At 40.7% G+C, this 25,807-nt stretch overlaps 1 protein-coding gene across 1 annotated transcript in view; it reads left to right on the top strand.

Moving 5' to 3' along the window:
- EPB41L4B (erythrocyte membrane protein band 4.1 like 4B) overlaps positions 1-25,807 on the top strand; it is a 248,062-nt gene that overhangs the window by 180,716 nt on the left and 41,539 nt on the right. Inside the window, exons 16-18 of the mRNA XM_069095377.1 lie at positions 857-1,083; positions 6,812-6,930; positions 22,807-22,932. Coding sequence (XP_068951478.1) covers positions 857-1,083; positions 6,812-6,930; positions 22,807-22,932 — 472 coding nt within the window. The remainder of the gene's footprint in view (positions 1-856; positions 1,084-6,811; positions 6,931-22,806; positions 22,933-25,807) is intronic.

Below are 25,807 nucleotides of genomic sequence, written 5' to 3'. Positions count from 1 at the left end.
GAATCAACTGAACAACACCAGTACCTTGATTTTGTTGGCGTAGAGCAGTGTACCAAACTCAAATAGAAATGGGGATAGAAGGATACACTCAACTGTACATATGGATCCCTATTGATGTGTATCAGCTTAGAAAACCATATATATTAACATTATCCATGTTTTATTGTAATTTTATTTATTTGGTTAAATATTTCCCAATTACATTTTGCTCAGTTTCTTTCTGTACTTGGGGAGTGCTGTGGGCCTCAGACCTGGACCATGTGTTTTCCACCTCTGTTTTAGAGAGTTGCCTGAGAAACTGAGAGGTTCACCTAGCCAGTACATGTCAAAGGTTGAAATTGAACACAGGTCTTCAGACTCCAAGCTGACTCTCTGTCTACTATATCCCATACCTTCTCACTTTTGTGATTAATAAAATATTAATTCATTTCAAAGCATTATTGAATTTATAGTAGCCTTTTGCCATTACATATTTCCTTAATTGATACAATTACTATCATGTAGGGATCTATGAATGTTTATCTATCTGTCTGTCTCTAATATGAATAAACATATATAAAATATATGAAAATGAATGTATATGTATATATATACATACACACATGTCTATACATGTCTCTATATCACACACACACACACACACACATACATGGATCCTCATACTTGGAATGATTGGGAACCACTATCACAACTTGAAGAATGATACATTATCCTAAAAAAAAAGCCACTTCTTTCCTACAGCCCCTCTCTACTTAGAGAATGAGAAAAAGCAGTTACTCAGTTGGGGAGAAAACAACGACCAGAATGTTGAGGGGTTTTGTTTGTCTAAGTTCTAACTGTTTTTTATTTCCTGTAGTTATCCTTTGCCCTCACCAGTGCTCAACAATTCTAATTTGCTCCTATTCAACATCGAAGAAAATGGGGGAACCCCATTTAGCACCAAAGCGCCAGGAAGACATCACCATCATCATCACCATCAGCACCACCATCAGCACCAACACCAGCACCAACACCACTCCAATTATGGAATACCAATTACTCTTGAAAGCAAAGAAATGACTTCTGGCATCCCAACCCCCAGCAGTAAGTTCATTAGACTTGACCCTCCAGGTGTCCAATTCTCTCTCCTTTATGACTGGAGATTTTTGTGTGTGGTACTTTATGTGTGGTACTTTCCATTCCTTCCCCAAGGTAGACTGCCTCAAGTGCAGAGGGCGTCATCTGTAATGAGCTAGTCTGGATGTAAGGATTCCTAGTCATAGATGTAGAACTGAAAGGATGTTAGAGGTCATATAGTTCAATTTCCTCATTTTACACACAAGGAAATTGAAGTCTGGAGGTTATGTGACTTGCTCAATAGTTGAGAAACAAGTATTAAGTGCCTACCATGTTCCAGGCACTGTGCTAAGTTCTGGGGCTACAGAAAGAGACAAAAGACAGTCCCTGCCCTCAAGGAGCTTACAGTCTAACAGGGGAAGAAAAATATGTATAAACAAGCTACATGTAGGTAAAGTAAGACATAATTAAGAGAAAGGAGACGTTAGAATTAAGGGAGATTGGGAAAGGCTTTCTATAGAAGATGAGATTTTAATTGGCACTTGAAGGAAGCCAAATAAGCCAGTAGATTAAGGTGAAGATTTCACACGTGGGCCGGCAACAGCCAGAGAAAATTCCCAGAGCCAAGAGATGGAGTGTCTTGTCAGTGGAACAATCAGGAGGCCAGTGTCACTGGATCAAGGAGGACAAATTGGCAAGTAAATTATGCCTTACTTGCAGATCAGAAAGGCAGGAGAAGCTAGGTCATGAAGGACTTTGGATGTCAATGCATTTTGTATTTGACCCAGGAGGCAATATGGAGCCACTGGAGTTCATTGAGTTGGGGGTAGGGGTGGGGAGAGGTGGAAAATCAGACCTGTGTTTTAGGAAAATCACTTTAGTGGCTGAGTGGAGAATGGCTTGGACCGGAGAGACCTGAGGCAAGGTCACACTGGTAGCAAGTAGGAGAGTTATGATTCAAACATAGATCCTCTCATGCCAAATCCAGCATTCTTGGGACTGTTTGATGGTTAGATTTAATTGTTTTATTTGATGACAGTGGGTCTTTAGTTACAGAAAAACAATGATGGGTTTGAAATCTAAGCATAAAATTCTCTTAGACTAGCAGGAGCTCCCTCTTGTGCTGCAGACCCAACAGTGGAATAACGATTGGAGTGGGATGGAGATTCCATGTTCCTCAGGTTACAGAAGAACATGTTCTCAATTCTTTGCTGGGGCTTGTATTTCTTGACCTACTGGGACACAGTGTGCCATTGTTGGCCTCAATAAATGGCTACAGTGTACAGAACTTACTGGATCCCCTCAGGGAAGTCTGTCTTGGTGCTAAAGACTGCCAACTTCCATACCACATTCTCACACTAGTGTTTCTAACGAGCTGATGCAATAGACAAATTTCTCTGTGGGTCATTGTACTGGGCATGGCAGTCAGGTTCTAGAAGAGTGTTCATGGGCCATAGGCTCAGTTACTTTAGCCTTGTTATTAAGAATGTAGATTATACTACAGAGACAGTGTGGTCCAGGATTTAAAGGACAAGATGGGATACCCTGGGTTCAAATCCCACTTCTGAAAAATAGCTATGCAATCACACACAAGTCACTTGATCTCTCACTTCCAGGAAAATCTTTAAGATTATATAATGGAAAGGAAGGAAAGAAGCGTTTAGATAGCATCTACGGTATGCCTATAATGTGCTAAGTGCATTTACAAATTTTATCTCATCTGCTACTCACAAAAACTCTGTAAGGTAGGTGATACTATTATCTTCATTTTACAGTAGAGGAAACTGAGGCATGCCAAGGTTAAATGATTTGTCTAGAGTCATTTAAATGTCTGAGGCTGGATTTGAATTCAGGCTTTCCTGATTACAGGCCCAGTACTCTATGCAATATGCTACCAACTTCCTCCTACAATTTCTGTTACCCCTGTTATCACATTGCTGATTTACATGAATGGAAGTCATTTCACACAAGGAATTTTCTACAAATTAAGACGCACACACACCCATACATGCAGAGAATTCGTTGGGTTCTCTCCCTGCCTCTGATGCTGGAAAAGGTGTGATTTTGCATGTCATTGAGTTTGTCTTTAGGATATATAAAGCATAGCAGAATCAGTACAACTCTCTATTATCCACATGAACAGAGGACAATCCTCAAGCCATTTCCATTTAACTTTGTTGTTGTTGAGTCATTTCAGTCTTGTCTGACTCTTCATGACCCCATTTGGGGTTTTCTTGGCAAAGATACTGGAGTGGTTTGTCATTTCCTTCTCCAGCTCATTTTACAGGTGAGGAAACTGAGACAGAGTTAAGTGACTTGCCCAGGGTCACACAGCTAATACTAATTGGAGATCAGATTTGAACTGAGGTCTTCCTGACTCCAGGCCCAGCACCCTATCACTGCTCCACCTAACTGCCCTTTCTATCTAATTTAGGAATGTTCTTTCTGTACTTGCTCTGGAGATAGAAGATAGTGTTGAAGGAGATGTAAGGAAGGCAGGAGTTTGAATCCTACCTCAGGCATTTACTAGCTGTGTGATCCTGGGGAAATCACTTAACCTTTCTTAGTTTCAGTTTCCTTATCTGTTAAACAGGGATAATAATGATGCCTATTTCATTGGGTAGTTGTGAGACTCAAATGAGATAAACTATGTAAGGTCTGACTTTGTGATCCCGTTTGGGGTTTTCTCAGCAAAGATACTGGCATAGTTTACCATTTCCTTCTCCATCTCACTTTACAGAGGGGGAAATTGAGGCAAACTGTGGCTTGGCCAGGGTGTCTGAGGCCAGATTTGAACTTGTGTCCTGCCTCCAGGCCCAGCACTCCATCCACTTTACCATCTAGCTGCCCCTTTTAAACTTTAAAGTGCTATATTAAAACAAGTGACTTATATTTGAGTGCAAATGAGTCCAGTGTTTGAGTAGTTCATTTTAAACAAAGTAATGAAGCCACAGCTATCAAAACTTGGTTCCATGGGGCGGCTAGGTGGTGCAGCGAATAGAGCCAGCCCTGGAGTCAGGAGGACCTGAGTTCAAATCAGGCCTCAGACACTTAATACTTACTAGCCATGTGACCTTGGGCAAGTCACTTAACCCCAATTGCCCCTCCAAAAAGCATAAAACAAAACAAAACAAAACAAAAAACTTGTCTCCAAAGGAGCTGGGGAAATTGTTGAGCTTTCCATATCTTTCCTCCAATCCTGTTCAGAGACACTCCCCTGCTTGACACTCTATGCTGGTGATGAATGGCATCCCCTCTGCCTAAAGAGAACATTTCCTCTCTGCTCCTTTCTATCAGTCAATGTACTGTCTCTCTGGCTTGTGCAGACATTTTTACAGTGTTCGACTTTAAGGCTCTCCATGCCATTGGCCGTGTGGGACTGAAACAAAGGAGTTAATTAGGTGGAATAGGGAAAGATTTCACCAAATACTTGAAAGCAAAACTTACTAATGAATCCTGAAAAAAAAAAAAACATTTTCCCTCTGCAGGTAATTGGGAATTAACTGAAGATTTTTTTTTCACTTTTAAGCATAGAATTTTCCAAGAAATTAAGGAAACCCTGAAAACTGATTATTGTGGACTAATCATATTCTGTGTTTTCATCCTATTGACCCTTTTCCTGCATCTATTTACCCTGAATACTTACCCTTTCTTTGCTTGGCAATTTTTCTAACTCACAGAAGGAGCAGCCTGGGGTCGGAGTGAAGAGACCTAGGGTCCAGTTCTGATTCTACAACTGACTAGCTGGGTGGGTGGGGGGGGTCTTTGGCCAAATCATTTCATCTAAGTAAAGCCTCTGTACCCTCATCTCTAAAACAAGAGAATTGGATGAGATGGCTTTTAAGATCTTTTCCTGCTTAAAAAGTCTATGATTCTGAAATATTAATAATTTATATAGCGCTTTCAGATTTGCAAAGTGTTTTACAGATATTATCTCATTTGATCCTCACAACAGCCTTGTAACAGGCAGTGTTATTATCCCCACTTTATAGATGAAGAAACTGAGGCAAACAGGGTTAAATGACTTGCCCGGGGCAAGTACTATTTATATAAATAGTGTCTGCTACTGGATTTGATCTCAGACCTTTCTGACCCCTGAGGCCAGCACTCCACCCACTATACTACTCCACCTTCCCAATGGCCAAAATCAATCTCAGTCTTATGCTTTTTATCCCTCTCCCATTGTGCCTCTCCAGTTCCTCTATCAAGAGACTTAGGATCTCTTCAATATTTTTACTCACTTTGGGGAATTGTGAGGAGATCTAGTTCATTCTAGAATTCCCAGTGTCCCACCAAGAGAAATCTAGGGTTAAAAAGAATCATCTAAACGCTGCCTAGAGGTCCCCTTCTTCATTAAGAGATTGGAATTGTGGGTCAGGGAAGTTGGTAACCAGGCAATGATGTGCCGTTGGATGCCAGCAAGGACTTTGTCAGTGAGTACCTCATGAACCCACTGGTAATAAAAATATACCCATGGGCCATACATGGGAATTTGGGGATACCCTGAGTTTACACTGTTTCTATGTTCTTTGAGAGCTCCATTTAGTTATCCTTGAATAAATGTAAGTAACAGTGTTAACATAACAATCCATGTTTGGTTTTGGAACTTGTATGATTTTAAGTCTTCATATTTATCTTCCCAGTTATGCTTTGCTTAGGTCAATAATAAAATTAGTCTGGCAGGGCCAAGCAGTTATTCGTGTGATTCATTAAGTCATTTATTCATAGAAGCAGTTTGGTGACAAATTATATAGAACAATTCAACTTCAGGCACTTCCTAAGTGTATGCCCCTAAGCAATTAATTTTGTCTGCCTCAGTTTCCTCAACTGTAAAATGGTTATCATAAAAGCACCTACCTCCCAGGGTTGTTGTGAAGATCATAAGAGATAATATTTGTAAAAATAGGTGGCATAGGGCCCAGCACACAGGCATATAATAAATGCTTTTTTTTTCTTTTTTTCTTTCTTTATTCATTCAACAAGCATTTTTTTTAAGGGGGGAAGGCAAGGCAATTGGGGTTAAGCCACTTATCCAGGGACACACAGCTAGTAAGTGTTAAGTGTCTGAGACCATATTTGAACTCAGGTCCTCCTGACTCCAGGTCCGGTGCTTTTTTCACTGCACCACCTAGCTGCCCCTAAACAAGCATTTATTATGTATGCACTATGGGTCAGGCATCGGTAATAAAAAGACAAAAATGAAATAGTCCCTGCCCTCAAGAAATTTACCTTTTTGGGGGAGTAAACAAAATGTATGGAGACATAAATTCAAAATATATGTAAATAAGTAAAAGCTCATTTCAAAAGAAGGTCTGCTGAACGGCATTCATGGCTGCCGCTAAGGAAATTGACCCATGTGATTTCCTAGAGGCAGGTGGGTAGTGCGGTGGAAAGAATGCCAGGTTTGGACTCAGGAAGTCCTGAGTTCAAATCCTACCTCAGACATTTACTAGCTGTGTAATGCTGGGCAAGTTACTTCACAATGTTTGCTTCAGTTACCTCCTCTCCAAAATGAGCTAGAGAAAGAAAAGGCAAAGCACTCCAGTATCTTTGCTAAGAAAACCCCAAATGGGGTGAATGGAGAATCGGACATGATCAAAACAAGTGAACAACAAATGATTTACTAAGCTTGTCCTAATGGTTCGTTTGAATGAGTTAAATTCGTCAATTAGTTAAATTAAAATTTAAATTAAATTTAAAAACCTGATTTTTCTTTCAAATTGCTTTATTCTATGAATATTTTTTTTCTCTTTAGAACTGAGCCCAGGGCCTCCCATTCTTTACAACGAAGCTGCTGCCCACCTGAAGAAGATGGAAATGGAGACCTCGAAGGTGGCTTCCCCATGGCCTGCTCTTCACATCAACATAAACAAGGTACAACCAAGCACAGCTTCATTCGATCAAGCCAATCTGATCATTTACTTTTCTCGGCTGGGGGACACTTGGTTGCTGTTCCAAACTTCTAGTAGAAACTATTCCTTCCCAATCAGACAGAGGGAGGGAGGGAGGTGTCTGGGGAGGTGGGAGACCTGGGTTGGAGTCCTAGTTTTCTAGTGGGCAGCTCTTTGTGAACCTTCTGTATAAGATGTGGGTATTAAAACTTAGCCCCTGGGGGCAGCTAGGTGGTGCTGTGAATAGAGCACTGGCCCTGGAGTCAGGAGAACCTGAGTTCAAATTTGAACTCAGACACTTAACACTTACTGTGTGACCTTGGGCAAATCACTTAACCCAAATTGCCCTGCTTTCCCCCCTCCAAAAAGCAAAAAAACAAAAAAGAAAACAAACAAAAAAACAACATAGCGCCTATCTCATGAGTTGTTATAAAAGGAAGACACTTTGAAAACTGCAAAACATTGTCCAAATGGTGATCATTTACTTGTTGGGATTTCAAGTAATTCTCTTCTTTTTTTTAAATAATGTTTACAGTTACTTTGTTTTTAATATTTTATTTTTCTTCAATTACATGTTAAAACAATTTTTTTTAATTTAAAAAAAAGTTTTGAGTTCCAGATTCTCCCTTTCCTCCTCTCCCTGAGATGAGCAAACTGATATAGTTTATACATGTGCAATCATGTAAAACATTTCCATATCAGCTAATTCTTTTCTACCCATTCCACGCAGAGCCTTGTACATAAAAAAAAAAAAAACCTGATGTGTACTCATGTTTACCAAGAACTAGCTCTCTGTAGGCATTCTGTGAATGTCTAACAGATGAGGAGCGGAATGACAGAGAAAAAGGTGGAAATCACAGTTTCTCTTACGTTCATGGTCCTGTGTGCAGACTGCAACAATATTCCAAAGAGTATAGAGTATATAAAAACAGTTTCATTGAAGTTACCAATGAATAATCTTCTAGATAAAATCGGATTAATAAAAAGCTAAAAAAAAAAAAAAACAAAACAGAAAAACCCCTTAAAAAACCTCTTTAAAAACCAACCAACAGTCCTGGAAACTTGGACACTTGTTTTCGTCAAACTCTCTTGTGGCCAAGTTGACTGCCCAGTGAGTGTGGGGACTGATTACTGACCTGAGAAACTTTCAAGAGGGTAAAAAATGCACCTCGTTCCCCTTTGTCTCTCCCAGAGTGCCTAACACAGCAGTATGTGTTCAATGTGTGATCTTTAGATGAATTTGTTGAATTAATGTCAGTCTGTCTGCTATGTAATTTAGATTCCTTTGTGCTGACCCCAGTTTGTTCAGTTCAGTCCATCATCAATAGACATTTAAGTGCCTACTGCGTGTGTGGGGGGAGGGGAGATAGAGGTATACTGCAATAGGTGCTAAGGTAAATAGAGTTAAGATAAGATATTATCCCTGCTCTCATGAAGCTTCAAGTTCAGGAAGGAACTTTTGTTTCTCCTTTTTTAAACTTTCTTTGTTTCCAGTCTTGTAAGATCTCATCTACTGAATTTCCCTAAGCTCACTGATATTGGTGGTGGTGGTGGTGGTGGTGGTGTTGAATCATTTCAGTCATGTCCGATTCTTGGTGAACCCATTGGAGTTTTCTTGGCAAAGATACTGGAGTGGTTTGCCATTTCCTTCTCCAGCTCATTTTACAGATGAGGAAAATGAGGCAAACAGGATTAAATGACTTGCCCAGAGCTTTGACCCCGGAAAACCCTAAAGCACAAATTCAGTTGCTCTTAGAGTCCAGAGAACTCAAAAATGTTTTTTGAGATAAAGGGGACTGAGATATCCTACCATCACTTCAACTGCATATACAGATTGATCCCTCAGCCATGAACACATCTTGGTAAAAAACCAGAAATGGGACTTCATTTGTCCCTTAATTTTACTCATAAACAGTGAAGTTTTGTGCTTCCATGTAACCACCACGCCTTCAACCACCTCTAGCTGTCATCCTAGAGCCCTGGAAATGCTTGCCAAAGGACTCGGTCTTTAAAGCAAGATTTGTTAACATTTTTGTGGAGCATGGACTTCTTTGGCAATCTGGTGAAGCATACACACCCTTTCTGAAGAACATGCTTTTAAATGCACAAAATAAGACAAACCAAATTAAAAAAAAAAATCAAATTATATTGAAATACAGTTTATCAAATTCTTTTTTTTTTTTAAGCAATTGGGGTTAAGTAACTTGCTCAAGGTTACACGGCCAGTTATTATTATTTCTGGGTGTGGTGCTGAGTATTCTGAGCCCGGATTTTGATCCAGGTCATCCCGACACTGGAGCCGGTGCTCTTACTTGCTGAGCCACCTGGCCACCCCTAAGCAATCGGGATTAAGTAACTTGCTCAAGGTTACACGGCCAGGTGTTTCTGGGTGGGTGCTAAGTGTCTGAGCCCAGGATTCAATCTCCAGGTCTTCTCAACACTGGAGCCGGTGCTCTTACTTGCTGTGCTACCTGGCCGCCCCTAGTTTATCAAATTCTTTAAAAAAAAAAACAATTTCACAGACCCCAGGTTAAGAATCCTTAAAGGGTACATAAACTACTCAAGATATAAGTGGAAAACTCTATTCTATGCCTGATTCTAAACAGGCATTTTGAAAACCTAAAAATGGCATCCTGACTGTGTAACACCTCCATGGTAGGTTAGAAATTTGCCAATAGTTTGGTCCTAGACTTCCTTAACTATTTTGTGGTCGTTTGTTTGAGTGACATTTTAACTTTCATCACCACACAATCTGAGCACCCTGGTGTGTGTGTGTGCACATACATGCCTTCTAATAGCTCTGTGAACATCAATCTTGCACCATACATTTGACCAGGGAACTATTGAGTTCCTAAAGAATATAATTTACCTCAGTGTTTACAAATGTCTGTGACAGTGAACCAAGAATCAATGAACACCTGCTACAATTCCTCAGATTTGTCCCCTTTGGGAAGTGCATAAACTCTCCAAGATTATGCAAATTCACCATGATTGGCCTGACAAAGGGCAGGAAATACTAAATATGGTGCCTTACAAACAATTATTTAGTCAGTCAACATGCATTTATTTATTTATTTTACAATATTTATTGAACATTTATTACATACAAAACATTAAGGTAGGTACTGAGAGGAAAGGAAAATGATTAAGATAGATTGCCCTCAGTTGCTCATGTTATGAATTGTTAAAATTTATTTTAACTCTTTAAAAATTTTTTTGCAGAATTTATTTATTTTAGTTTTCAACTCAGGTCCTCCTGAGTCCAGGGTTAGTGCTCTATTCACTGTGCCACCTATCCGCCCCTAAAGTGGTTTGTCTTTACAATATTGTTGTTACTACATAAATTGTTCTCCTGGTTCTGCTCACTTTACTCTGCATCAGTTCATACAAAACTCTCTAGGTTTCTCTGAAACCATCCCTTTGTCGTTTCTTGAAGTACAATCATATTCTATTTTATTCATGTGCCATAATTTGTTAAGACTGGGCCTTAACCAAGTATGTCCAGAGGAAATGAACAGCTAAGCCACTGTGTGATGTTACAGTCTCTTATCCTTCCATAGCTTCCAGACCCAAGGAGAAATTCTTTACCCCACTTGATTTTGGTGAGAGAGGAGTCAGTCAGGGTTAATATATCCAAACACTAGCTTCTGCACATGCTTTCTTCTCCCAATCTAGGAGGAAGAAGGTTTATCCAAGTGATGGTAGACTTTAGGGCTTCTGCTATGAATTGAGCCATTCCCACTGAGAGTAACTGATCAGCTAAGACCTTCCATGGTGACCATAATTGGGAAGAGGAAATCCATCTGAGTGAAAGTCATGGAAACTCCATAATTCCCTACATTTCTCAGGGTTCCCTAGTTCTTCTGGCACCAGTCCCACCATTCTCTGCCAAACAAATAGTCCATTTTAATTCACTCTACTCTCCAAGGCCTCACCTCTCGTTAAACCTGGGAATGTCATCTGGAGATATATATCCAGCCTCATCAGTGACTTGGAAATCCCAGACTGGCTACATACTCTTTCGACATTCATTTCCACAAGATTCTGAGTTCCAAATTTTCTCCCCATCTCTTCCCTCCCCCCACTTGAAGATGGCAAGCATGCTGATTACCCCTTCCCTCAGTCTGAGTTCCCTTCTATCCCCCTCTTACTTTCTTGTAGGGCAAGATAGATTTCTATACCCCATTGCCTGTATATCTTATTTCCCTGTTGCTTGTAGCATAATTTTTTTTATTTAAAATTTGTTTTTAGCACTTTGAGCTCCAGATTCTCCCCTTTCTTCCCTCCTTATCCACCCCCATTGGGAAGACAAGAAATTCAATATAGGCTATACAGTCAAGATGCATTTATTAAGTGCTTATTTTATATACCAAGTTTTGTGCTAGATACTGAGGATACAGATAAAGTGAAAAATGTGATCCCTGCCTGCAAGGAGCTGCCATTCTAGTGGGAGAGAAGGCATGCAAACAACTATGTACACATAAATAATACAGTACAAATGGGAGGTAATCTCATAGGGAAGACACTTGTGGGTGGAGGGGAGGGGAACCAGGAAATACCTCTTTTCAGAAAGTACAGTTATCCTTCCCACATTGTGGGCTTAGGAGCGCAGCACCCCTGAAATGTGGAAAATTTGCGTAAAATTTTTTGACGTTCCTTTGTGCCAGGCAAGAAATCTGATTTTTTCTTTTTCTTTTATGGGTCATTTACAGTGCCTTATTGTAAAATTTGGGTTAAGTATTTACTCATAGGCTCTGCATCATCTGCTGGCCTTCATGTGTTGTCTGTGGCTTCTGCAAAACTCCCCCAAAATTCCCATTTAATTTCTTATGCCGACCTGTGATATCTTGAAACTGTGATGGGGAAAGTCATGATGTGAAAGGGACAACTGTAGAATTCAAAATGGGTCTTAAAGAAAGCCAGGGGGCAGGTAGGTGGTGCAGTGAGTAGTCAGGAGGACCTGATTTCAAACTGGCTTCAGACACTTGACACTCACTAGTTGTGTGACCTTAGGCAACCCCAATTGCCTCGCCTTCCCCCTTCAAAAAAAAAAAAAAGGAATCCAGAAGGTGGGAGTGAGGGAGGAAGAACATTCTGAACAACATATTCAGTGTCATTGGCCTCAAAGGTGTTCTTTCAGAAGAGAATTAATAAGTATACATGTTAATGAATATATTCATATTATTAATTAAATAATATTATATAATAAACTTTAAATTACATGTTAATAAAATATACATATCAATATGCAAAATACCCATAACAGGTGATCTGCAAGTTGTTAACACTGATGAGAGCAGTATTCAGCTATTGCTGTGACTTCGTTTTCATCTAATCTGTATGTATACTGCATTCAAAGGTACTGATCTCAACTTGTTCACACCTATGCATCCCATGTGACACTTTTCCATGCCCCCACTAAGTCATCCACAGGGGTTCCACACAATGTGCTGAGGGCCTTCTTATATTAAAGTCTCTTTTAACTTTATGTGAGTAGCAGTCAGAGATAGAAGCTACCCAACGGTGACCTTTGATTTTGATGTGGGTTTGCCCTACTTCCCTTAACAATCGGAGACCTCTTGATGAGATCCTTTATGTATATATATACCATACGATAGGAATAATTAGTGACAATATAATAAAAATAATATGTAATATATATTACATTCTTTACATTGTGCAGTTGTTTAGTTGATACTATGCTGAAGTTTACTTACACCCACTGTTCAGTATCTTCCAGAAAAGACTGGATCACCATTTATCAGGTAGGTGGTAAAGCATGTGAATTCCCTTACAGAATCACAGACTCTCAGAAAGGGGCCGCAGAGGCCATCTTGTCCAACTTATAACTAAATAGGAATTTCCTTTACGACATACCTAACAAATGATGATCCAGCCTTTTCTAGTGAGGAGGAACCACTACCTCTTGAAATAATTTATCCTACTTTGATACAACCCTAATTGTTAGGAAATGTTTTTCCTAACATCAAGCCTCATTTTTTATTTCTGCAGTATCTACGCTTTGTTCTTATTTCTGACGTCAGGGGCCAAGTTTAACACCTCTCCTGTAGAACAGACCTTCAATTATTTGGAGAGGTTTATCAGGTCTGCCTTGTCCTCTCCATGCCAAATGTCCCTAATCCTTTCAACCAGTCTACTTAAGATATGTACCCAAAGCACTTTAGCATTCTTGTTGCCCTACTCTTGACTCCGGCTTATCTCCAGCTTATCAATATACCTCCTAAAATGTGGCACCCTGCCCTGAACACAATGATCCCCATGGGGTCGACTCAGGACAGAATACACTTGGACTGCCCTCTCCCTTGTCCTGGTTACCTCTCAATATATCTCTCTCAAGAGTAAAAGGTCACATTAGCTTTTTTGACTTCCGTGTCACACTCTCGATGTGCTTGCAGCTCTTTTATAGATGAATTGTTGCCTCGCCATGCTCGTGCTCATCTCACACTTAGGAGGGTATTTGCACCCATGTTGTTGCTGTTTCTGTTGGTCATCCTTTGTTTTCGAAGGGGACCAATGACATCATGGGTAATATCTTGACTTGTGCATGAATTGGATTTAAGTGAAGAGTTGCTGTACAAACTTGTCAGCCTCACTCTCTCTTCCTGAATCATCATAGTCCAGTGGCAAGACAAAAGTAGAGATGACTGGCAATGGCCAGGGATTCAGCCAATGACCTTGGCATCTTCTATGTCTGACCAAACTCTATGTGCTTCCACAATACCTGCTTCAGTCACCTCCATGGCCAAGGACAAATTGTTCTGATGTGCCCATTCCACTGGGGGAATGTTTCCATGTAGAACTTATGTCTACCCCTATTTCGTTTTTTTTTTTTTTTTAATTTTGGAGGGGAGAGGGAAGTACAATTGGGGTTAAGTGACTTGCCCAAGGTCACATGGCTAGAAAGTGTTAAGTGTCTGAGGCCAGATTTGAACTCAGGTCCTCCTGACTCCAGGAGCAGTGCTGTATTCACTGTGCCACCTACCCCCCACCATTTAATTTCAAATGATTATATTCAGCCCAATATTCTATCCAATTCAGTTTCAGCATTGCTGTGCTAGAGTGGGGATGGAGTTGAAGAAGAACAGTAAAGAACAGCAAATTGAGGGACCTGAAAAGTGTAGAACTTATAACCAGTAAGGCTTAGTGAATTTCCTGGCTCACAGTGTCTATGATATCAAGCCCTAGTTTCACAGCAGGGAAGAAGTTGCTTAATTTATCTGAGTCTCAGTTTCCTCATGTGCAAAACTGGAATAATAATATATAATATATTGTATTATATATCATATATTGTACATATGTATATGTATATATGTATATATATGTATATGTATGTGTATGTATATATATATATATATATATATGTACTACCGGCCACAGTGAGGAAAGTCAGTTGGTTCGTAATTCAGCACTATTAGCCCTGAGTGCTTGCTACATGAATGATCTTCTACTCCTGAAACGGCCAGTTTCCTCATAAAAACATAGAGACCTGGGAGTAGAATCATGACCTTCCCGCAGCTCCAGCTTCCACCTTCCCCAATCCATGTAAAAAGGGGACTCTAAACAAACTTTGGAGCTGCAGAACCCACAAAATGACACAGAGAAGCTAACCTCTCACTGAGGACAACCCGGCAGGCCGGCAGGAATCAGCCAGCGCAGCGCTCTGGGAGCCGAGCCCAGCACCACGCCAAGGCTTTAGCCCCAGGGCAGGCCTGACCAGCCTCCAGCCAGAGGGATTCCAGATCAGCAGCAGCTGTGGCCATTTCCAGATTTATCAATACATAGATGCAAAGGACAAGGTGAGAGGCCAGTGCAGTCTGGACTTTGGGACCCAGTAAGTGGGAGTGCGTGGCTTTTACCCCTGGGGCGAGAAACCTCTGAGACACCAGCACAGCCTGCCAGCAACACGTGGCAGCTTCAGCTCCTGGCCTGCAGAGTGTAGGGGGACCAAGCACCAGTCTGAGGGGTAATCGCTCTTGCTTTAACCTGCTTGGATCTGGATTGCAGTCTAGGGTGGAGGTCCTGGGGTGTGTGTCCAGCTTGCCAGAGTGTGTGGAGACCTCAGAGAGGGCACCCATCTAATATCTCCGGCAGCTGAGAAAACCCCAGCGTTTGGGACAAAAACTCCCCTGTCTGGTGGCAGAGTCCTACTGTGGCAAAAAGCCCCAAAATCAAATAATTGAGTGGCAAAATGAGTAGGCAAAGGAAACAAAGCAGACAGAAGATTCCAACAATACACTCCTATTTTGGGGATAAGAAGGAGCAAGGCATGGAACAGAAGGAAAACAGTGAAGTCAGAACTCCTGCACCAAAAGCTTCAAAGGAAAATACAGGCCATAGAGGACCTTAAGAAGCAGATAAGAGAAGTGGAGGAAAAATTGGGAAGAGAAATGAGAACAATGCAAGAAAATTATGAAACGGGAGTCAACAGCCTAACTGAAGAAAATAATACCTTAAAAAACAGTCTGGCTCAAAAAGGCAATGAGGAGAAGAATGCCTTAAAAAGTCGAATTTGCCAGATGGAAAAAAGAATCTCAAAAGCTCACTGAGGAGAATCATTGCTTCAGAATTAGATTGGAGCAAATGGAAGCTAATGACTTTATGAGAAATCAAGATGCTGTTAAACAGATCCAAACAAATGAAAGAATAGAAGGCAATGTGAAATATCTCATGGGAAAAACCACTGACCTGGAAAATAGATCCAGGAGAGATAATTTAAAAATTATTGGCCTGCCTGAGAGCCATGACCAAAGTAAGAGCCTGGAAAGCATCCTCCAGGAAGTTCTCAAAGAAAACTGCCCTGATGTTTTAGAACGAGAGGGCAAAATAGAGGTTGAAAGAATCCACCGATCACCTCCTGAAAAAGATCCCAAAAAGAAAACTCCTAGGAATATTATAGCCAGGTTCCGGAATTCCCAGATTAAGGAGAGAATATTACAAGCAGCCAGGAAGAAACAATTTGAATATTGTGGAAACACAATCAGGATAACCCAGGGTCTGGCAGCTTCTACACTGAGGGATTGAAGGGCCTGGAATGTTATATTCCGGAGGGCAAAGGAGCTGGGATTAAAACCAAGAGTCACCTACCCAGCCAAACTGAGTATCATGTTTCAGGGGAAAATATGGTCATTCAGTGGAATAGAGGATTTTCAAGCATTCTTGCTGAAAAAACCAGAGTTGAATAGAAAATTTGACATTTAGATACAAGAAGCAAGAGAAGCATGAGAAGGTAAACAGGGAAAAGAAATCATAAGGAACTTATCAAAGTTGAACTATTTTTTTATTTTGAAGCACTCGGGGTTGGGTGACTTGCTCGGGGTTGGGCGGCCAGTTGTTTCTGGGTGTGGTGCTGGGTGTCTGGGCCCGGATTTGATCTGGGTCATCCCGGCACTGGAGCCGGTGCTCTTGCTCGCTGAGCCACCTGGCCAAAGTTGAACTATTAACATTCCTACATGGAAAAACAATAATTGTAACTTATGAAACTTTTCTCAGTAATTGAAGGGATTAGAAATATGTATATATATATATATATATATATATATATATATATATATATATATATATATATATATATATATATATATATATATATGTCTTTATATGAGGGTATGCGGGCACATGAATACATATGTGAATGTGTGTATATACTTTTACAGGTATACATAGATAGAGGGCACGGGACCAATTTAACAGGAAGGGATGATACTTAAAAGGTGAAATTAAGAGGTGAGAGGAATATAATGAGAGGAGATGGGGAAAGACAGATTGGGGCAAACTATTTCATACAGAAGAGGCAAGGGAAAATGGTTACAATGGAGGGGAAGAATAGGAAGGCAAAAGGGAATAGGTTAACCTTATTCCTATTGAATCTGGCTTGAGGAGGGAGGGAAATACACACTCAATAGGGGATCTCACCCTCCAGGAGAATGGGGGGAAGGAGATGTGAGGGGGGGTGATGGAAGGGAGGGCAGGCTGGGGGGGAGGGAAGTTGGAAGCACCCACTTTTGAAAAGGGACAGGATCAAAGTAGTGAATAGAAAAAGTGGGAGGTGGGATAGGAGGGAGGGAAATATAGTCAGTCTTTTACAATACATCTACTACGTTATTGTTTTGCATTAGCCGCACATGTACAACCTATACTGAACTGCTTGTCTCCCCAGTGGGGGTGGGTGGCGGGGGGGGGGGAAGGGAATGAATCTGGAATTGAAAGTTTTAAAATCAAATATTCAAATATATATATATATATATATGTGTGTGTGTGTGTGTGTGTGTGTGTGTGTGTATACTATTATTAATACCATCTTACATGTAATTAAGAAAAAAGATATACAGGCACTGAGGCATAGAGATCCACTGGAAAAGTTGAAACGGGTATGGGAGATAATATGGGAGAGAGCAGATTGGAGGTGGGGATATCCTGTAGGACTGCTGTTTTGGGGGGATGGATGGGGGAAAAACGGGGAGAAAATTTGTAACTCAAAATCTGGCAGAAATGAATGATGTAAATCAGAAGTTAATAAAGCATTAAAAAAAAAACATAGAGACCTGAATTCTAGTCTCAACTATGCTGTTTCCAGTGTGATCAGGAGAGGGAAGGAGAAAAGCATTTATTAAGCTCCTACTATGTGCTGGTGCTACACTAAATACTTTATAAATATTATTTCATTCAGTCCTCACAACCCTGAGAGGTAGGTGTTATTATTAATCCCCATATTATAGTTGAAGAAACAGGTGAGCAGAGGTTAAGTGACTTGCCCAGAGCCACACAGCTAGTAAGTATCTGAGGCCAAATTTCAACTCAGGTCTGCCTCATCTCTAAAATTAGAAATTGGATGACTTCTAAAGTCCCTTCCTACTCCAAATCTCAAGACCTCTCTCTAACTTTCTCTCTGTGTCTCCTGTTTAAAACACTTGATTCAGCCTTTCTTCAGATAACACCCCAAACATTCATGAGCACATACACCTCCCTGCTCAGTTATGCATTCACGGTCTCTGCTACCTGTTCACTCCCTTACTTTGCTCTAATTGCCAACCTTTCTGGTTGGGTGAAACAGGTTTACACATTAATAGTTGCCTAAGTGACTCTCGCAGTTAATAATTGCTTTGTACATTAAGGCTTGGCTTGAGAGGACAATCAGTGATCTCTGCTTTGGTCAGCCTGTCGCTGATTAATCACTCCTAGGCTGCTGCTGGTCTTCTTTTATTTAGCCACTGCCTGAAGAATGGAAAGAAGAAAATGTTCTATTCCAGAACTGGATTGTTTTTCTTTCCTCTATGAGTGGGGAACAGGATCTTACAAGGAAACCTCCTGACTCAAGTGCAACTTACACCGGGGAGGTTCTGTCTGTCCATAGAGCACAAGAACCAACTTCTGTAGTTGAACATATGCTTCTTGACTCTGGAGATGGATGCATGAAAGTGATAAATGGTAGCTTTATTTAAGCCTACCCTGGTGTAGTGGATAGGACTGAACTCAGGAAGGCTCATCTTTGTGAATTCAAATCGGACCTCAGATATTCACTAGCTGTGTGACCCTGGGCAAGTCACTTAACCCTGTTTGCCTCAGTTTTCTCCTCTGTAAAATTAGCTGGAGAAGGAAATGGCAAATAACTCCAGTATCTTTGCTGAGAAAACCCCAAATGGAGTCACAGAGAGCCAAATGACTGGACATCAACTGAACCTCAGCCCTACATGAAATGACACAGCCTTCACTGTTGAAAACATTTTATGAAAAAGATTTTCTTTCTATATAGCTTCTGGTGAGAGGTAGCACATCATAACAGAGAGAGATATTGGAACTAGGAAGATCTAGGTTCAAGCCCTACCTCTGACACTTCCTGTCTGTGTGATCCTGTTTAAGTCACTTAACCATTCAGTGTACTAGCTAACAGTCCAACAATATAAGAGCAGGTGCTGCTCTGTAGTGAAAGAGGGAGTTTCCTGTTCAGGAATCTCCTATTCCAATGAAATTCCAAGTCCAGATAAAAACACAAAAGGCTTTCTTGCAAGGATATAGTCTAATTGAGCAATATAATTTAAGTTATTCTACTCCCAAAGCACTGATTCTGAGAGGAACCAGCGTCTATTTTTTTTTTTGGAGGGGGAAAGCAAGGCAATTGGGGTTAAGTGACTTGCCCAAGGTCACACAGCTACTAAGTGTCAAGTGTCTGAGGCTGGATTTGAACTCAGGTCCTCCTGACTCCAGGGCTGGTACTCTATTCACTGTGCCACATAGCTGCCCCCAAACCAGCATTTATTAAGTTTGCTAGGCACTGTGAATACAAAGACAAAATTAAGTAGTTCTTGCTCTCAAAGAGTACACATTCTATGAGGGAGGACTATTTACATTTGCAATTAAATACAAAATAAAGCAAAGTATTTTGGTAGAAGAAATGGGGAGGCACTAATTTCACTGGGCATCAGGAAAGGCTTCTTGTAGAATGAATGGATAAAAAATATTATTTACATTTTTATATGTTATTTTTCCAATTACATGTTAAAACAATTTTAGCATTCATTTTTTAAAACTTTTGAGTTTCTAATTCTATCCCTCCCTTTCTCCCACCTCTGTCCCCCTCCTTAAGAAGGTAAGAAATTTGATATAGAAAGAACATTTATTGCTCTTAGTAATAATAGCTAGCACATAGCACCTACTAAGTGATTTACAAGGACCATCTCATTGGATCCCCACAGCAACCCTGAGGGATAGGTGACATTATTATCTCTATTTTACAAATGATAACACTAAGGCAGAGAGAGGTTAAATGACTTGCCCAAGGTCACACAGCTAAGTGTAAATGTCCAAGGCCAAGTTCATAGACAGGTCTTTCTGACTCTGAGCCTAGCATTCTATTCATTAGCTGCCTAGTGAGCATTTGTTATATGCCAAACACTGCTAAGTGTTGACCCAAATATAAAAGGTGAGAGTCTCTGGGAAGGTCGCACTGGGGTAAATGACACAGTTGGGGGGGGCAGGCTAGAAGGTCAATAGAAGGCCCGAAAGTCCTGAATTCAGTGGTGGGGACAGATAGCAAGACACCAGAGTCCTCAGGGTGCTTCAGCAGGTCAGGATCTGTAGGAGGTGGCAGCAGGACTAATGATAAGGCCTGGATGATTTTAGGACACAGTGGCATGCAGATTACAACACCTGCTGGTCCTCCATCTTAGTGGAAGGATTGTAATTGATGACTCTCAGCTCATCCAGTTGATAATTGGGAATCATATCTGTTCTTCAGGTGGGGAAAGCAAGGCAGCCCACCAAGTGAGAAGCAGGGAGTGGGTGTGAGGGACCTGGTTCTCCTTCCACACTAGTGGGGATGGGGGAAGTGATCAGTCAGGAAAGGAGAAGGGAGAGCTGGCATGAAGGCTGGAGGATAAGGACACCCAGGAGGACCCCTGCTCCCCTGGGGGTTCTTTCCACCCTGATTCCTTGGTGGAGAATGGCCAGCTAGGTGAAGTGGAAGGGCCAAGGAAAAGGGCAGTCATTTTTTTCTTCCCATTGTGTCATCTCCTGGAGGAGGTGGAAGGAGGTATTGGGGCTGACCTTTGAGAGACACTAAGAATGCTAAGAGGCAGAGGTGAAAAGGGAGCACATTCCAGCCCCAAGCCCTCTCTGCAGTCTGAATGGTGGAGCTGAATGCTGATAAACACAATGGCACCACTCCAGCCAAGAAGAAAGAATGCTGGAGCCAACGCTGGGCATTTCTAGAGGATGACGGCAGAGCATATTTTGGGAGTGACATGACTGGGCTTATTCCACAGATCCCTGCAGCCCATTGACTTAAGTATCAATTCCTTCTCCCGAACCACATCTGAAGTCCTATGTTCAGTGCTGGGCACCATATTTTAAGAAAAAGAGTTGATAGTGTAGAGTATGTTCAGAATCAGGTCCCTCTGAGCAGATAACCACGATTCCTACTTTGCTGACAAAATCAAGGCCAATTATGAGGACCAATATGAACCCTAGTTCATGTCTCAAAATCCTTCTACATCTTTACTTGTCCTTCCTATTTGTACTTCTTTATATTCCCTTCTCTTTGCCAATCCCTCTACCTGCTCCCTCAGTCCTACCCCTCCTATCTTTTACAATTCAAACCACCCGTGATTCTTTCTCTGTCTCTCTCTCTCTATTCCTTTTCTCACTGTCTCTCTCTCCCTCTCTTCCTCCTTTCCTCCTTGAGTCTTCCCCTATCTGATCCTCCCTGTTACCTGCAAATATTCCCGAGTGACCCCTTTGAGAAAAAAAAAAAGAACTTTCACCTGACCTTGTCATCTCATAAAGCTATTATCCTATATCCCTGCTTAATTCCACAGCCAAACTCCTACCTAGAAAGGGTCTCCTCCCATTAATTTATTTTTTTTTCATTTTTCAAAAGCTTTATTAACTTCTGGTTTACATCATTAATTTCCACCAGATTTTGTGTTACAAATTTTCTCCCCATTTTTCCCCTACCCACTATCCCAAAATAGCAATCCCATAGGATATCCCCTCCTCCAATCTGCTCTCTCCCATATCTTCTCCCATATCCCCTTCGACTTTTCCAGTAGGGCATGGTGGATTTCTATGCCCCAGTGCCTGTATATCTTATTTCCCAATTACATGTAAAATGGTATTAATAATAGTATATATATAATTTTAAACATTTGATTTTAAAACTTTGAGTTCCAGATTCATTCTCTTCCTCCCTTGTCACTCACCCTTACTGGGAAGATAAGCAGTTCATTGTAGGTTGTACATGTGTAGCTAATGCAAAACATTAACATAGTAGATATATTGTAAAAGATTGACTGTATTTCCTTTCCTCCTATCCCACTTCCCACTTGTTCTATTCTCTACTTTGATCCCGTCCCTTTTCAAAAGTGAGTGCTTCCAACTTCCCTCCCCCCCTGAAACATGATACTCAGTTTTGCTGGGTAGGTGACTCTTGATTTTAATCCCAGCTCCTTTGACCTCTGAAATATCATATTCTAGGCCCTTCGGTCCCTCAGTGTAGAAGCTTCCAGATCCTGTGTTATCCTGATTGTGTTTCCACAGTATTCAAATTGTTTCTTCCTGACTGCTTGTAATATTCTCTCCTTGATCCGGGAATTTGGAACCTGGACTCCCATTAATTTCTTAACCAATATCTAGATTCAAATCCCAGTCCAAACAGTAACTGTGTGACCCTGGACAAGTCACTTAACATCTCTAGCCTCATCCTTATCTGGGAAAATGAGGGGGTTGCATTGATGGCCTCCGAGGTCCCTTCCAGCCCTAAACCTATGATCCCATGATCCCTCCCAGTCTCTCTTCCAACCCTGCTGCTCTACTGAAAGAGCTTTCTGTAATATTACTAATAAACTTGCAACTACTAAGACAAAAGATTTTTTCGCAGCCTCACACTATTTAATCTCTCTGCAGTTTTTGACAGTGTTTGCCACCCATCTTCCTGGATACTCTCTCCTTTGGCTTCCATATTACCACTATGCCCTGGTTCTCTTCTCTGAACTCTGGGACTGCTCCTTAATCTCTTAGTACCCAAGGCAACTCTAAGAAAAAATGGCAGACATATGACTGATCTGCATTAGGGAAGGGAGTGTCCGTAGTCTCATGAAATCCTAAGACTAGAACAACAAAATGCATGCTGCATAGCTAGGAGTTATTATCACCTTCGTAATTTATCATCATTGCTATATATATTATTATTATATAAATGCAAGCTATAGTCGGTTGTGTTATGTTTCTTGTATTTTACAATTAAGCATTATAATTGCCTATTACTAAAAACATTACGAGTCATTTCATGTTTTCCTTCTTTTTTGCCACCCTCTCATAATCCTTCCTCCATTTTTGGTCCTAACAGGTAGAAGAAAAGAAAGTTTCTGAAAAAAGTCTTCAGTTTCCAATTCTGCCTTTGCCGGTTCCTGATCAACTAAAATGCAACATTCTAAAAGCCCAGATAGAAACAGCTTCCAAAGCAAGTGCCCAGGTCTGTGACTGCTCTAAAGTCATTTATATTCTCTCAGGTGCATTTGGGAAGTCTGGATTGTCTAGGAACTCAGTTTTTAGAAACCTATAATTTCTCTAGGATTTCACTCAGAAAATCATTCATCTGACAAATATTTGCTAAACACCTAAGACATGAAAATCAACACACTATGCTAAGCAGGGGGGTAGGTATGTGTGCCTCTCCTTAACAAAGGTGGACATGTATGAAGATAAATACAATATAAATTAGAATATTATACATGCATAAGAGAAGAAGAAATGCTGTGAGATCAGAGGTCAAAATCACTTCCAGTTAAACATACAGGAGTCTTGAAGGGATGAAAAGATGGGGAGGATTTTTAAAAATGGATGAAGGGGGCAGGTAGGTGGTACAGTGAATAGAGCACCGGCCCTGGAGTCAGGAGGACCTGAGTTCAAATTAGGCTTCAGACACTTAACACTAGCCATGTGACCTTGGGCAAGTCACTTAACCCCAATTGCCCTGCCTTCCCCCCTCAAAAAAAAAAGCACAAATAAATAAAATGGATATGAGGGAAGGAACAAGGATAAAGAATTCCAGGCATGGCATACAGTTAGAACAAAGGCACGGCTGTGGGAAAACATGGGAGGTCTCAGAGGTCAATAGTCCAGTTTGGTGGCAGCTCATAGCACGTGAAAGAGGGCTACTGAGATAAGACTGGTGAAGTAGGTTGAGGCAAGTTGTGTAGGGCCTTGGATAGTACTCTAAGGAATTTGAATTGTATTTAGTGGGCAATGGGGAAAATATTTAATGATCATATTTCCCTGCCATACCTTGAAGCTATATCTAAATGATACAGGATGCAGTGGAGATTCAGCATTGAGCCATTTAGTAATGTAACATAATTAATCACCTTTAAATTGAAGTCAGAAAATTCAGACCAGCCAAAAATAAATTTACTTCAGAAATATGCAATAAAAGAAAATTATAAGACCATTATTCTGAATTCTTGGATATCCTTTAATCCTAATATTTCTTGAAAGTTTGAAGGGTAATATTGCATAGACAGAGCTGAAATATCTTTTTTTTCTCCAGAGGTGATATAAGTTTTAAAGAGTGTGCACAATGCATTCTAAAAGTAATTGGTTTAAAACATTATAGGGAGATTCTAAGCTATGTTCATTGGGGTTTAGCCTTTTTAGGAATACAAGTAATATCAGGATTCTGACAATGATGATGTGATAGTTTTGTTCTTTTGCTGTTATTTTTTCCTTCTTGAGGAGCTTCTTTTTCTTGAGGCAGCCTTATCAGGACCTGCGTAAGGTAGGGACAATGCCAGACCTAATGAAGAATCTCTTCAAGAAATGCACCAGAAGCTTCCTTAATATTTGGGCTACCCATCCAACAATCCCTTGTTTTCTGTATGTCTGTAAGACTGTATCTTCTTTTCTGATCATTTTGTTGTTCAGTCACTTCAACTTTCCATGACCCTATTTTGTGGTTTTCTCGACAAAAACACTGGAGTGGTTTGCCATTTCCTCCTCCAGCTCATTTTATAGAAGAGGAAACTGAGGCAAACATTGTTTGGTGACTTGCCCAGAGTCACACAGCTAGTAAGTGTCTGAAGTCAGATTTGAACTCATGAACTTGAGTCTTCTAAGCCCAGTACTCTATGCATTGTGCCATTTAGCTGCCCCATTTCTGATCATAATTTTCCCGAATGATATATTTTATAACATTTTTTTTGCATACTGGCACATGTTAGACACCTTATATAAATACTCGCCAAACGATTTTCCTTTGCAGTGCTTGACTGCAATTTTGATATTCTTTGGAGATCATTACCTTTCTTCATTTAACAACAAGGCGAGAAAGTTACTAACACCTGTTCCTGATATGCTGCTACAATGCTAATGGGAAATTCAGAATCTCTAAGACACTTCAAAACTCACAGGATCCTTCTCTGACCAAAAGTTTGTGGGAAAGGGGGAGACTGAAGTACTCTCCCCTCCACTCCTACAAGAGATTCCTTCTCAGGGGCTTAGCTGGTACTGCTACCATCACTAAGCTGTCAATTGCCAGCTAACATACTGGTTTTATATATGCCCCACAAGGCATGACCAAGTCTCCTTAACCAAGATGAAGATACTTCCTATGCCAGTCTCTTTTTCATTCAATGATTTTCAAGGATTTCCATATCAATCAGGGACTTTTCTCACCTAGATTTCATACAAATAACATATCATACCTTTTGACTACTTGACTGATTCAATAGAAGTATCATCCCAGGTTAAGAAGTTTCTGAAGATCACCTGACAGGATGTATTGTAATGCCAAGGAAAGGCAACTTCCCAAGGTTCAAAATACCAGCATAGGTGCTCTCCATTTTATTCAGTGACCAAGCAAGAACAGAGAAGGTCAAAACATGACATCATTCAAAATACAGCATTTACTAAGGGTGATTAAATAATCTCCAAGGACTACCCCACCCCAGGACCTTCCAATCATTCAATCAATTACAAAGTCCCTGTTCTAAATACTACTCCACCCCTAGGCTGTACCTTCATTTAGTCCACCACAAAACCCCTCTTCTCAAATGGAGATTAGTTTCCAAACGTAAGTACCTTCATTTGTTCAATCACAGAGCACAAAAAGGTCAAAAGTTCCCCACCCCTGGATCACAATTGAATCTACCCCAGAGTTACATCAAGTTTAAGCACAGCACTTAATACCCAAATGGAGGTCTTTTCTTCATCTTGACAGGAGGCAAGTTCTCAGCAATCTTAGTTCCTGGGGAGACAAGGCTTAGCAAGGCCACAAGATACATTGCCAGTCTCTTCATTTATTCATCCTCTGTCTGTAGAACAGTCCTAGAACCCCTGAAAACATTAGCAAA

The sequence above is a fragment of the Petaurus breviceps genome, unplaced genomic scaffold, assembly GCF_028583685.1.
Source record: "Petaurus breviceps papuanus isolate PSGF00001 unplaced genomic scaffold, PetGlider_PUasm1.0 226, whole genome shotgun sequence".
In the NCBI taxonomy this organism is placed as follows: Eukaryota; Metazoa; Chordata; class Mammalia; order Diprotodontia; family Petauridae; genus Petaurus; species Petaurus breviceps.
Note: the sequence above shows the minus strand (reverse complement) of the source record. Positions and strands in the feature narration are given on the sequence as shown.